This window comes from Rhinopithecus roxellana, chromosome 13 (assembly GCF_007565055.1).
Source record: "Rhinopithecus roxellana isolate Shanxi Qingling chromosome 13, ASM756505v1, whole genome shotgun sequence".
Classification (NCBI taxonomy): Eukaryota; Metazoa; Chordata; class Mammalia; order Primates; family Cercopithecidae; genus Rhinopithecus; species Rhinopithecus roxellana.
The window spans coordinates 49,186,914-49,200,178 of record NC_044561.1 but is presented as its reverse complement, the minus strand read 5'-3'; the positions used below and the strand labels follow the sequence as shown (position 1 = coordinate 49,200,178).

Sequence of the window (13,265 nt, the reverse complement as noted above, 5' to 3'; positions counted from 1 at the left end):
TTGATGCAGGCTTTAGCATGCTGGGAAGGAACAGTCAAGAATCTAGTGACGCTGGTAATAACTGTGAAATGGAACAAGTGCCACTGTGTTTATCTAAATGTAAATTTTAAAACTGGGAACAGCAAATCCATTCTACAGTGAGGGCCGCTTGGCCAGTAACAATGATTTCATTTTCAGGTGCAGTCAAAGCCCTATGGCTCCACCGCAAGGGTCTAGCCCTTACCACTGCCAAGAACTACAACTCCCAGCCGGAGGGAGGTCTTTGCGCCTGCGGCCTGACGCCCTACACCTACACTTCCCAGAGAACCTAGCGGTTACGCTAACGCTCGCGTGCGCCCTTGCGCGCCTCTCTTTTCCCACTCGGGTTTGACCTACAGCTACCCGAGAGAAGATGGCCGCCCCAGCAGTGTCCGGGCTCTCCCGGCAGGTGAGAGAAACATGATCCTGAGAGCCAGTGGTAGGATCCCTGCTGGGGTGACCGGTACCAAACCCCGAGCACCAGGGTGCGATGCTTCGGCTGGGGAAGTCTGGCAGTCTTCAAGGTCATGGGACCCGGCAAGTGGGAGCGACTAAGGACGACCCAGCGTTTGTCCCCCGGGTTGCCTACGGGGCAGAAGGCGCGGGGCTGTGCGTGCCGTGACCTTGGCATCCTCCGAGCACAGCCCCAGGAAGCTGCTAGCCTGAGGGGCGCAGGAGAGGGGGGTCTGCCGTTTGCTGAATTCCGGGGAAGGGGCGTGGCCTAGCCCCCAAATCAGCTTCCTTTGCCATTGTGGTAAAACCTGTCAGAGATCACTTACTAGTAATGCTAAGGAATATTTGTAAAACACATTTCACAGTTTTATAAATGAAATGAGGCCGAAAAGTTTAAATGAGTCTTTGCTCAGCCAGTAAGTGGTAGAATTGAGATTTGAACCCACAGAATCACCCAGAAGATGGAGTTTGAAAAAATTTTATGCTCTTTGTACTGAATATCACCATGGTGCTTTACATATCGTGACCCCTTCCTGGCATCTTAGGTAATTTTTACATAAGCGTTACAAAGTCTTAATCCTCACAAGCAGTTTTGATAAAACACATTCCATAGCTGGAAGTATTTGAAGGTGACCTGCGATCCGTGACCTGTGCGCTTGCAGGTGATTTTTAAACTGTAAGACTGTCTCTCAGAGGTAGGGCCTCTTGTCAGATCGAACTCTGCGGCACTACTCAAAAAATTCATCTTTATTTTCAGATAGCATTTGGATTCCGAGGAGGGTACATCTGTTGCAAATGATCTGCTCAAGGGTGTGGTAATAGGAACGCCAGAATTTTGGTTAAATATTTTTGAAAGGTGCACTCCTTGGAAGTTAGTGTTTCTCTGTTATACGGGTGTGCTAGCCTCGGTCCATTCCTAGCGAGCTAGAAGGTTAGTGAGAAGGTGATTTCCCAGGCAACTTGGGATAATCCTCGTTGGGTAAGTTTACTCCTTAGTAATAATAAGTAGCTCATCCTCATGTAATATGTGAAGATACAAAGAGACAAAACTAATGCTTTTAAGGTCATTAAAAATTTGTTGTTGTTATTGAGTTACGTGCAGAAATTCTTCAAGTAATCTTGTTTGATCTATTTTCCTTTATTGCTTCAAGGTGCGATGTTTCAGTACCTCTGTGGTCAGACCATTTGCCAAGCTTGTGAGGGTATGTTAATTTATATTCTTCTGTAATGATAAGCACGTGAAAAGTGTTAGTCAAACAGCAGTACAGTTAGGGCGTGGATTTTTGTGTAGTTACTATCTAAACCTTTCTGCACGACTTGTGGTTCCCAAAATGTGATGTGTGCGTAGGGTGTGGAAAGGAATGGCGTTGAATACTTGCTTTGTGACAGGCCCATGCATAATCTTTCAATATGAAAACTTTTTTTTTAATCATTTGTTTTTCCATTAACCCTCTAAAATAGGGAAGCTAACATTTACTTATTTTTTAATGAAAGAAACAGGTTTAACAAAATGACATGCCCAAGTTATCACAGGAAATTATTACTAGGAGTTGATATTAAAATCAAGGTACCTTGGTTTCTAATGCAATTCTGTTGCAGTTCTCTATGTTCCATTCTGGTTAGGAATATTCATACTCTTCACACTCTTTCTCTCCACTAGGAAAGAAAGGAGGCTCACTATTTCAGAGAGTTGCCAGTCCCTTTCTTTTCAAACCGGAAGTAGTCCAGTTGACCCCTGATAAAGACTATTAGTGACACATAACAAATGAAGTTCCCCAGAAGGCCCCCAGAAATGATACGTGACACCAACAGCTGGTAACAACCCTGTTGGAACATGAAGTCTGACTCCATTTCTGTGGGTTATTTTGAAATTCTTTATTTGATTAAGGAAAGTTCCTGTGTGATAGAAAATTGAATCAACTGTCAGGAAGCAGGAACTTCTCTAAGATGTGCTGGGTCAACTATCCTACCCACACTTTTCCCCAGCAAATCAACAGTGAGCCAGTCCTCCCCTTGGAAAAATCGGGTAAAGGAAAGATCATAATACCAGCCTATGTCCTTAATGAACCCACATCAGTTGGAATTTAGGAAAAATAATTATCATGTCCTGTCCTCATTACCAGCCCCAAATCTCAAATCAAATGATCAAAATCATTTTGTCCTTCATGTGAGAGCTTAAAACCTCATAACAGTGTTAAGGAGTAACTGGTCTTCCCATTTTACAAAAGGGGAAGCTGAAGCCCTGGGAAAATGTACCTGAGGTTACTCAGCTTAGTCCTAGAGCTGGACTGGAACTAAATCTTTCTCATCCAAGCTTGAGCCTTCCCACTACAACCATACACAGCACCACTAAGAACATGTAGTTACACACTGATGGTAGAAAAAAAGTCTGTAGTTTACTGTGAAAAATAATTCAAGCATCAGGTTTTTTGTGAACTGCCAAAGGGCTGTGTTAAATTGAACATCGCTAGGGAGGCTATGTAAGGGAAAATGTATAGTGTCAGTATGAAATGTATAAAAGTATATTTGTGTGTTTCATAAACACCTGTTTTCCTAGCTCTAACATACTCGAAACTGTCTATCAGTGTTCACAGCCTCCCATACTTGAAACTAAATAGTTACTGAGTTTAAAGGAAACATAAGCTCATCTCAAAATTAAAGTACAAGTAATTGATAAAGGTAGGTAAACCTGGAAGGGACTTTAGACACTGCCTACTAAGCCCCTCATTTTACAGATGAGGAATTGGAGGCTTAAAGATTTGAGTGCCCTGACCAAGGAAACATCCCTAATTTACTTGCAAATTGCCGTTTAGGGCAGCTCTTGGGTGACACATTAAACTGTTTTGTGTTAAAGAGATATATTTTTTAAAATATAAATTTTAAATTCTGCTCTTGACAGTATACTATTAACTGATTTTCCCTTTTGCTTCCTCTCCTCTTTCACCTTTTCTTTAAAGCCTCCTGTTCAGGTATACGGTATTGAAGGTCGCTATGCCACAGCTCTTTATTCTGCTGCATCAAAACAGAATAAGTTGGAGCAAGTAGAAAAGGAGTTGTTGAGAGTAGCAGTAAGTAGCTTTCCTATTCATTACACATTAAGTTCCTGTTTGTATATTTTTTCCTTTGGTTGTTTGACTGCATTCCTAATGAGGTGTATCCTACAAGAAAAAGAACTGGGAAAAAGCCATTTTCTGTAAACATGTTTTTAGTGATAATGTTGGGTTTTTGTTATTATAAGACATATAAAAAGAACAAACAGATACATATAAGGATATTAATATTAGGAACCAAGATCTGGGGCTAAGAAAAGATAGAAATGTAAAATTAAAATAGATGATAATTTAGGAAAATTGCTATTTCAGTGGAGAATTTAAAAGCTACCTTTAAAAATCTATACTTATAACTGGGCATGGTGCTCACACCTATAATCCCAGTACTTTGGGAGGCCAAGGTGGGTGGATCAGGAGGTCATGAGTTTGAGACCAGCCTGGGCAACATAGTGAAACCCCATCTCTACTAAAAACTACAAAAAATTGGCAGGGCATGGTAGTGAACACCTGTAATCCCAGCTACTCCGGAGGCTAAGGCGGGAGAATTGCTTGATCCTGGGAGGCTGAGGTTGCAGTGAGCCGAGATCGCACCATTGCACTCCAGCCTGGGTGATGGTGCAAGACTATCTCACCAAAAAAAAAAAAAGATTATATGCTTCTGGGCTAGGTCTTTAGAATATATTGTGATTTGGCTTTACTGAGAATTTGTTTTCATAAACCCTTTTCCTCGGGTTTTAATTGCCATATTCTATGCTTGGAGAATCAGAGGAGGCTCAGATGTGTCTTACAGGTTCTTTTCATTTGGTAGAGATGCTTTGCAATTGTCAGAACCCCAGAAGTAACCAGGTGGACCTTTTCATTGTTATTTTGTTCCCAAAATGTGAGGGAAGAATGACAGGCTGGGGCACGCTGGGCAGCAGAGTTAGTACAGGGGTATGGGCTTCCCGGTGGTAATAGAGGACTGACAGGCAAAGACTGTGAGGCTGCTGCAGGATGTTTGTAACTTTTCTGTAAACATGAAAAGCAGAATAAATAACCCGTATTAACAGAAGCCTACATTGTAACAATAGGAGAATGTGTGCTTTCATTTTCACTGAATTTTCTAGTTGACAAGTTTCTACACATTATGTTGCTTCCTTCTTTGATTTTCTAGCTGCCACCACTGGTAGTAAGGTCTGCGTTAAAAAAGGTGAAGGAGACGCAGTCTGGTATATAGCCTCTTCAGAGGAAGTTATGTTCTTTCTTAAGATTCTTCATTCCTTGGCCGGGCGCAGTGGCTCACGCCTGTAATCCCAACACTTTGGGAGCTGGAGACGGGTGGATCACAAGGTCAGGAGATCGAGACCATCCTGGCTAACACGGTGAAACCCCGTCTCTATTAAAAATACAAAAAAGCCGGGCATGGCGGCGTGCGCCTGTAGTCTCAGCTGCTGGGGAGGCTGAGGCAGGAGAATGGCGTGAACCCAGGAGGCAGAGCTTGCAGTGAACCGAGATCACGCCATTGCACTCCAGCCTGGGTGACAGAGCAAGACTCTGTCTCAAAAAAAAAAAAGATTAATCATTTCTTAATTCACATATCTGTAAGTTTTTATTGTTTAGAAAAAACAATTCATAGGCCAGTTGTATAGAATTCTCATGTTCTATATTAATCATCGTATGTATAGTCTATAAGTATTACCGTTCTGCACTGTTTATGTTGTATTCATTTTTCACTTGAGCTTCTATTGGAACTTCCGTCTTAACAGGCAGAATAATTTTAGCTCCATATTCCTTCCTTGATCCATTTACCTCTGCAGATAATGCTTAAGGTCTTAGCTGGTGTGATAAACTCTTAATGATTCTCACAGAGCCCAGGAACCCAGCCCTGTTGTTGGAGACATTTGGAGGAAGGGCAGGCAGGAACAGACGGGGTCTCACACAGGCGTTTTTGGAGATGATGGCTATTGTCTGCTACTTGTCAGTTATGCCCATTTTAAACAGAAACAATCGTGTTTACAATGGAGAGAATGACTTGGATTGTGGGCATTAGAATGGAGTTTGTCTAAAGCCTGGAAGTCAGTCAAGACATGGAGAAAAGGGAAGGCAATTATCTGAAGACACTGAATATCAGCAGGGTTTTGGCACTAAGAGGGAAGGATAATGCAAGCATCATACTGTCCTCTGGATGATGCAGGAGACACAGATAAACATGAAAAACTAGGTAACCCAAATTCCAGAATGCTTTCAATCTGTGTATGCCTGCATTTTTTATGGAAAAATGTCATTTCTGTGGGGTCACTCAAGTGGAAATGTTAGCATTGGATGATAGTATCTGACCAGTATCCTGGATCAGAGACAGGATTCTGGCCAGGAGCCTGGGAGGAGGTGCTAGGAGAGTAATTGAAAGGCGTAGAGAGGTGTGTTAACTGAAGGTGCTCGACCGGAAACTGCCATTGTTGGTTTGTTGGAACTCTGGAGCAACATGCGGGAAGCTGCACTTGGTCACTGAATGCACATATTTGTGATATAACAAAATGAGAAGAAGGTCGTTTCCCATGATGGTTGTGCTCCTGTTTTTTGGTCCACTCTGTCTCCCAGACTCTGAGGCTGGCTGCTCTGGCAGCACCAGAGGTCTCGCAGAATCTGCTGGGTTCCCTGGACACCGTAAGAGGCAGGACCCCTCCAAGGGAGCGGTGAGGAGGCCTCTGCAGTCAGAGCACAGTTTTGAGGTCTGCACTTTAGAAATAGCACTGCTAGAAAAGCCAGACTATTACTCTCTTAAATACATTAAAATATGCAGTCAAGTGAAGTTTTGGCTGCTTAGTGTTTTATAATCTTTCTTGAAAAGCAAAAATAAATTTAAGAAATTTCATACAGTATTTTTAAATTTTTTTGAGGAACATCATTCTATCCTATATAAAATCCTGGTGCAGTGCAGTGTATTCTGAAAGGCAGTCAGAAAATTGTTTGATTATAATATTTTTGTCATAAGTTCTTTGACAGTGCTAATTTAATTCATAAAATATTTAATTCATAAGAAAGTGTGTTATGGCCAGGCACAGTGGCTCATGCTTGTAATCCCAGCACTTTGGGAGGCCGAGGTGGGTGAATCACTTGAGGTCAGGAGTTTAAGACCAGCCTGGCCAACATGGCGAAACCCCTTTTCTACTAAAAATACAAAAATTAGTCAGACATGGTGGCGCACACCTGTAATCCCAGCTATTCGGGAGGCTGAGGCAGGAGAATCGCTTGAACCCAGGATGCAGAGGTTGCATGAGCCAAGATTGTGCCACTGCACTCCAGCCTAGGCGACAGAGCAAGACTTTGTCTCCAAAAAAGAAGACAGTGTGTGCATGGCACATCCTTCATTTGTGCTCTAAAAAATTTAAGAAATTTTTTTTTATACTTTCAGCAAATCCTGAAGGAACCCAAAGTGGCTGCTTCTGTTTTGAATCCCTATGTGAAGCATTCTATTAAAGTGAAAAGCCTAAACGACATCACAGCAAAAGAGAGGTTCTCTCCCCTCACCACCAACCTGATCAGTGAGTATTAGAACTTTTTCATTTGAGGTGTCTTAAAACTGTGACTGGAAATGTGGTCCATGGACCATGGGCATCAGCATCCCCTGGGAGCCTGTTGGCAGTGAAGAATCTCAGGCCTCACACTAACCTGCTGAATCAGAGTCTGCATCTTAACCAGCTCCTAAGTGAATTGTTTGCATATTAAAGTGTGAGGAGCACTGTCTAAAGGATGCTAGGACCTAAGTGTGTCTAATTGCATAGTCAGTAGTTTCAACTGTGGAGGCAGCCAATATGATACCTACCAAGAAAATGGTTTGTAGCCTCTGGGTATACCTTGATCCTTGGAGACATTTGCATTCTTGGGTACATTTGGACTGCTTTTCTGTCTCTCTTTTTTTTGTTGTTGTTGAGACAGAGTCTTACTCTGTCAATCAGGCTGGAGTGCAGTGGCATGATCTCAGCTCACTGCAGCCTCAACCTCCCAGACTCAGTGCTCCTCCCACCTCAGCCTCCCTAGTAGCTGGGAATACAGGTGCATGCCACCACACCCAGCTAATTTTTTGTATTTTTTGTTGAGATGGGGTTTCTCCATGTTGCCCAGTCTAGTCTTAAACTCCTGGGCTCAAGCCATCTGCCTACCTTGGCTTCCCAAAGTGTTGGGATTACAGGCGTGAGCCACCATGCAGCCTGGATTGCTTTTCAGATCGTCATAGCCAGCTCAAAATAAAAATTGCAAAGAAAGTGTGTTCATGGAATCATCTTTGAATTTGTAGCCAAACGTATAATCTGTAACGTAAATATGAAAATCAGATTGCAAGCTGAGTACAAGAAGTCTGTTGCACATCTGTATGGGTGAGAACCCCCCATACCTACTAATTTAAATCCTTGTCAGTACAGTCTATTTAAAAAAACAAAATCGGATATGCATTTTAAATAACAAGTTGTATCTTCATTCTTTTTTTTTGAGACTGGGTGTCTCTTTCTGTCACCGAAGCTGGAGTGCAGTGGCACAGTCTTGGCTAACTGCAACCTCTGCCTCCTGAGCTTAAGCGATCCTTCTTCCTCAGCCTCCTGAATAGCTGGAACTACAAGCATGCCCCACCATGCCCAGCTAATTTTTGAGGTTTTTTTTTTTTGTAGAGACGGGGTTTCACCATGTTACCCAGGCTGGTCTCAAACTCCTGGATGCAAGCTATCTGCCCACCTCGACCTCCCAAAGTGCTGGGATTATAGGCGTGAGCCACTGCACTCAGCCTCCATTCAGATTCTTAAAGGACATTGAATATATTGTGATTTTAAGAGACAAGATCTTACTCTGTCGCCCAGGCTGGGGTGCAGTAGGACAGTCATAGCACACTGCAGCCTTAAACTCCTAGGCTCAAGCAATCTTCCTGCCTCATCCTCCTGAATAGCTGGGACTATAGACATGCACCACCAAGCCCTAACTTTTTTGTAGAGATGGGATCTCGCTCTGTTGGCTGGTCTTGAACTCATGGCCTCAAGCAATCTTTGCACCTCAGCCTCCAGCAGTTGGGATTATAGGCATGCGCCCCTGAATATGGTGTTTTAAGGCCACAAATCTAAGTTTGTTTTTTGGGTTGAGTATACAACTTCATGAATAGCTTGTTCAAGTGAGTTTCATGTTACTGAGACACCTTCACGTTGTCAGATCTGCTTGCTGAAAATGGTCGTTTAAGCAATGCCCAAGGAGTCGTTTCCGCCTTTTCTACCATGATGAGTGTCCATCGCGGAGAGGTGCCTTGCACGGTGACCACCGCATCTGTAAGTAATGGGTTGTTGCTGCTGTGTTTGCCTTGATATTACATGCGCCACCTTTTGCAGGAAGAAGGAAAAAACGGTAAAATCAAGAAATTGGGAAAGGTAACTTGTCACCTGGGGTGTTTGTTTCATTTTTATATCAGCTTCTGTGACCCTTTGCTTTGGAAAAGCCAGCATGTATCTTAGTAGTGCTTCTGTAACCAGTGATTTATTCATAAGGCCTGGGTTAAATGTAAAGTACATCAAAATGTGTTAGAAAAGAGTGCTTTAGACTCCAGTATACGTTTGAATTATATTATAAATGCCGCTTGAAGTAGTTTACTGAAACTAGAGTTCTAGAGTTTTTTTTGAGACAGTCTCACTTTGTCACCCAGGCTGGAGTGCAGTGACATGATCACACTTCTGCAGCCTCAACCTCCTGGGCTCAGGTGATCCTCCTGCCTCAACCTCCTGAGTAGCTGGGACTACAGTGCACCCCCACCACACCCAGCTAATTTTTTTGTATTTTTTGTAGAGGTGGGGGTTTTACCGTGTTCTCCAGGTTTGTCTCGAATTTCTGGGCTCAAGTGACTCACCTGCCTCGGCCTCCTAAAGTGGTGGGAATAAAGGTGTAAGCTACCACACCTGGCCTGAAACTCGAGTTGCAAACCTTTCATCTTTCGTGGTGGTGAATGGGAAGGAGTAGAACGGATGGGCCTTTGTATCTTATATAGAGTGGGCTATAATTAGCTACCATTTATTGAACCCTACTATATGCTGAGTACTTTATTATTTTATTCAGTATCAAAAGATTCATGTGAGAGAGAAGTATAATTATCCTCATTTTACAGATGAGGAAGCCGAATGCAGGGAAATGCAGTCGCTTGCCCAAAGTCATACAAGGTGGGACTAGAATTTGAACACAGGCCTCAAGGCCTCTTGGAAATCCATATTCCTTATACTACACTTCATTGCCTCCCAGAATTAATTTTGTTATTGTCTTAAATACGTATTTTCGGCCGGGTGCGGTGGCTCAAGCCTGTAATCCCAGCACTTTGGGAGGCCAAGACAGGTGGATCACAAGGTCAGGAGATGGAGACCATCCTGGCTAACACGGTGAAACCCTGTCTCTACTAAAAAAATACAAAAAACTAGCCGGGCGAGGTGGCGGGCACCTGTAGTCCCAGCTGCTCGGGAGGCTGAGACAGGAGAATGGCGTGAACCCGGGAGGCAGAGATTGCAGTGAGCTGAGATCTGGCCACTGCACTCCAGCCTGGGCGACAGAGCGAGACTCCGTCTACAAAAAAAAAAAAAAATACGTATTTTCTTCCCTATATAACTCAGTCAAATGTAATGTAGCTCACTCTACAGGAAAACAGGAGAGTGTGGTAGATTTACTTGGAATTTGTAGCACCTGACCTCATCCAGATTAATAGTTCTAAGCATTTAAAGGACAGTCTGACCTTCTAGTTAGCACAGATTCAAGGAGAGGCATCCTAGCACATCATACTTATTTGCACATTTGTAGTTCAGTAGTTGGTGCCCCCAAAACATGTGCCTGGTTGCAAATCATTACAGCCCAGACATAGGCAGGGAGCCCTGTGTGGCTGCACCGGTTATCCCTAACAGTGTGGCGCAGATGAGAGATTCACCTGCCCCACGGTCACCCATCATGAAGCACTGGTGCAGGGCATTCTTCAGTGAATACAAGGACATGATTTTCTTTTCTTGTCTTTTCTTTTCTTTTTTTTTTTTTTTTTTTTTGAGACTGACTCTCTGTCACCCCGGCTGGAGTGCAGTGGCACAATTTCAGCTCACTGCAACCTCTGCCTCCCAGGTTCAAGCAGTTCTCCTGCCTCAGCCTCCCAAGTAGCTGGGATTATGGCACCCGCTACCACATCTGGCTGATTTTTTGTATTTTTAGTAGAGACGGGGTTTCACCATGTTGACCAGGCTGGTCTTGAACTCCTGACCTCAGGCAAGCCACCCACCTTAGTCTCCCAAAGTGCTGGGACCACAGGTGTGAGCCACCGTGCCCAACCACAAGGACATTATTTTCTTTTAAAGCATACTTATTTTTGCAAAAGATTTTAGAACCAACTGTTACTAATGCTTTTGATGTTGATACTACTGGGTTCGTGAGTCTGTACTGTTTGAAAAACATTATCTTGATGAATGACTAAGAGCACAGGCTTTAGAAATACACAGACTGGTTTCAAATATTGGGGCTAGTCCTCACTTGCTGATGTGACCTTAGGTGAGTTTCTTAACCACTCTGATCCTCAGTTCCCTCATATGTAAAATGGGAATAATAACCACTGGCCTTTCAGGGCTGCCCACATGAAGGGAGATAGTAGGTGTGAAATGTCTGGCATAGACAGGTACCTGGCAGTTTGTACATGTCTCAGTGGAGGGTATGTGTATTTCAGAGTTCTGTAACCTTTTAGTCTCAGTAAATAATGTTTTGAATAAGAATAGACTGTGGCCAACACCACCATCCCTACCCCCAAAAAAGGATATTGTTAGATCTTTACAAAGACAGAAATTTTTTGGCTAAATTTTTTAGGCTCTTGGAGGAGGGGCTAGGGAGGTAGGATTTATGACAAGTTTAAAAAAGGCCTTTGCAGCAGGGTGTGGTGGCTCACGCTTGTAACCCCAGCATTTTGGGAGACTAAAGCGGGTGGATCACTTGAGGCCAGGAGTTCAAGACCAGCCTGACCAACATGGTAAAACCCTGTCTCTACTCAAAATACAAAAATTAGCCGGGTGTGGTGGCATGCACCTATAATTCCAGCTACTTGGGAAGCTGAGGCAGGAGAATTGCTTGAACCTGGGAGGCGGAGGCTGCAGTGAGCTGTTATCTCGCCACTGTACTCCAACCTGGGTGACAGAGCGAGACTCAGTCTCAAAGGCCTTTGCTTTAACAGCCTTTTTCATTTTCACCAGTATAACACTTAACACTATAACATTATAACCAACTAGGAGTAAGAGTTGGGGCCGAGAGGAGAGTGCAGTCTGGATGTTTGAGGTGCTTGCTCTAAAGTAGATTATGGAGCTGAGCTGACTTCAGAAAAAGCCAGCTGCTCCATGTTCTCTCACTGGGGTTCAGAGAGTGGAGTGGCCTGCCAGAGTTACAGGTAGCTGTGGATGCGGGGAGATGAACAGCCAGCAGAGCTAGGGAAACGTGAAGATGTAAAACCAGGTTAAAATGGCAGCTTTTCACCCAAGGACATGATAGGTGCATGGTGTGACCCCAGGGCTGCACCCAGAGGGGCCTGCGTCCTCCTGCATTGATGGGGCTGTGTCTTCAGGCATTGGAGACTTGAGGGCCTTTCCTTGTTAATTCCAGGTTGTACTGCTAGCACACACAGCAGAGGCAGGGAGGAAGTGGCATTTATAGGCAGTCCATGAACGACTGAGTGGGAGCTGCCCAGGTGACGCTGTGAGGCACGGCCTTCCTGTGCTCCCTGAACCTCCAGCACGAACAAGGAGTAAATGCGGCAGAGCAGCTCGATGATGGGCCCAGGTGGCTAAGGGCTCACAAGGCCTGTCTTGGTGATGTGGGCCTGGAGTATTTTAACTCTGGAAGTTTCTGTTTTGCTTTATCTAAATTGAAAGGATGGTTTTGCCTTTCAGCCTTTAGAAGAAGCCACACTCTCTGAATTAAAAACTGTCCTCAAGAGCTTCCTAAGTCAAGGCCAAGTATTGAAATTGGAGGCGAAGGTGGGTTTTAAATTATTTATGGTATGTTTCCTCAGGTTCTTTTAAACTTAAAATGGCTACAGAAAGTACTCGTGAAGTATCAGATCTAACTCTATACTAATTTTTCGGTAGTTAAAAGTTGGTCTTTATTTTAAATGTAAATGATGATCTGACTGTGCAGTTTTACTTTTGCCTTTTTCTAGGCGTAATTATAGCCTCTCACATTTGTGTAGCACGTTGAGCCTTTCAGAACACTTGTGTATGTCCCATTTGATGAGTGCGTTTTCACACTTGCCGTCGATTTTCTTTTGTAGACTGATCCGTCAATCATGGGTGGAATGATTGTGCGCATTGGAGAGAAGTATGTTGACATGTCTGTCAAGACCAAGATTCAGAAGCTGGGCAAGGCTATGCGGGAGGCTCTCTAAGTGCTGGTTTTCTGCCATCAGTGAGAATTCTTAAACTTGGAGCAACAATAAAAAGCTTCCAGAACAGGTCATATTATGTTCACTGTCTTTTAAAGTGGAATGTAGAAGGCTTCATTTTTATGCCTTTTTTTGGTATCCCCTGAGTATAAAGGCCAAAAAGCCCTTTTGGCCTAGAGAATTTGGTTTGAGTAGTTTACATTTAGGAATTAATGGGTTAGACACAGCACCTAACACATGGTCATTCGGCAAAGTCTATCTGGTCCTGCCTGCCAAAATCCCATGTCTTTAAGGGCTTGTTCAGAACTCCTGGTCCCTGCTAGATCGTCAGATCTGTGTTTGCTCCATAGTCCTCCAGG

At 43.6% G+C, this 13,265-nt stretch overlaps 1 protein-coding gene across 1 annotated transcript; it reads left to right on the top strand.

The window, feature by feature from the left end:
- Positions 1 to 317: 317 nt before the first annotated feature.
- Positions 318 to 12,980, top strand: ATP5PO (ATP synthase peripheral stalk subunit OSCP). Its single transcript, XM_010358853.2, has 7 exons — positions 318 to 427; positions 1,623 to 1,673; positions 3,429 to 3,539; positions 6,913 to 7,042; positions 8,691 to 8,803; positions 12,416 to 12,502; positions 12,796 to 12,980. The coding sequence occupies exons 1-7, from the start codon at positions 392 to 394 to the stop codon at positions 12,907 to 12,909; spliced, it is 642 nt and encodes a 213-aa protein (XP_010357155.1). The 5' UTR covers positions 318 to 391; the 3' UTR covers positions 12,910 to 12,980.
- The last annotated feature ends 285 nt before the right edge of the window (positions 12,981 to 13,265 follow it).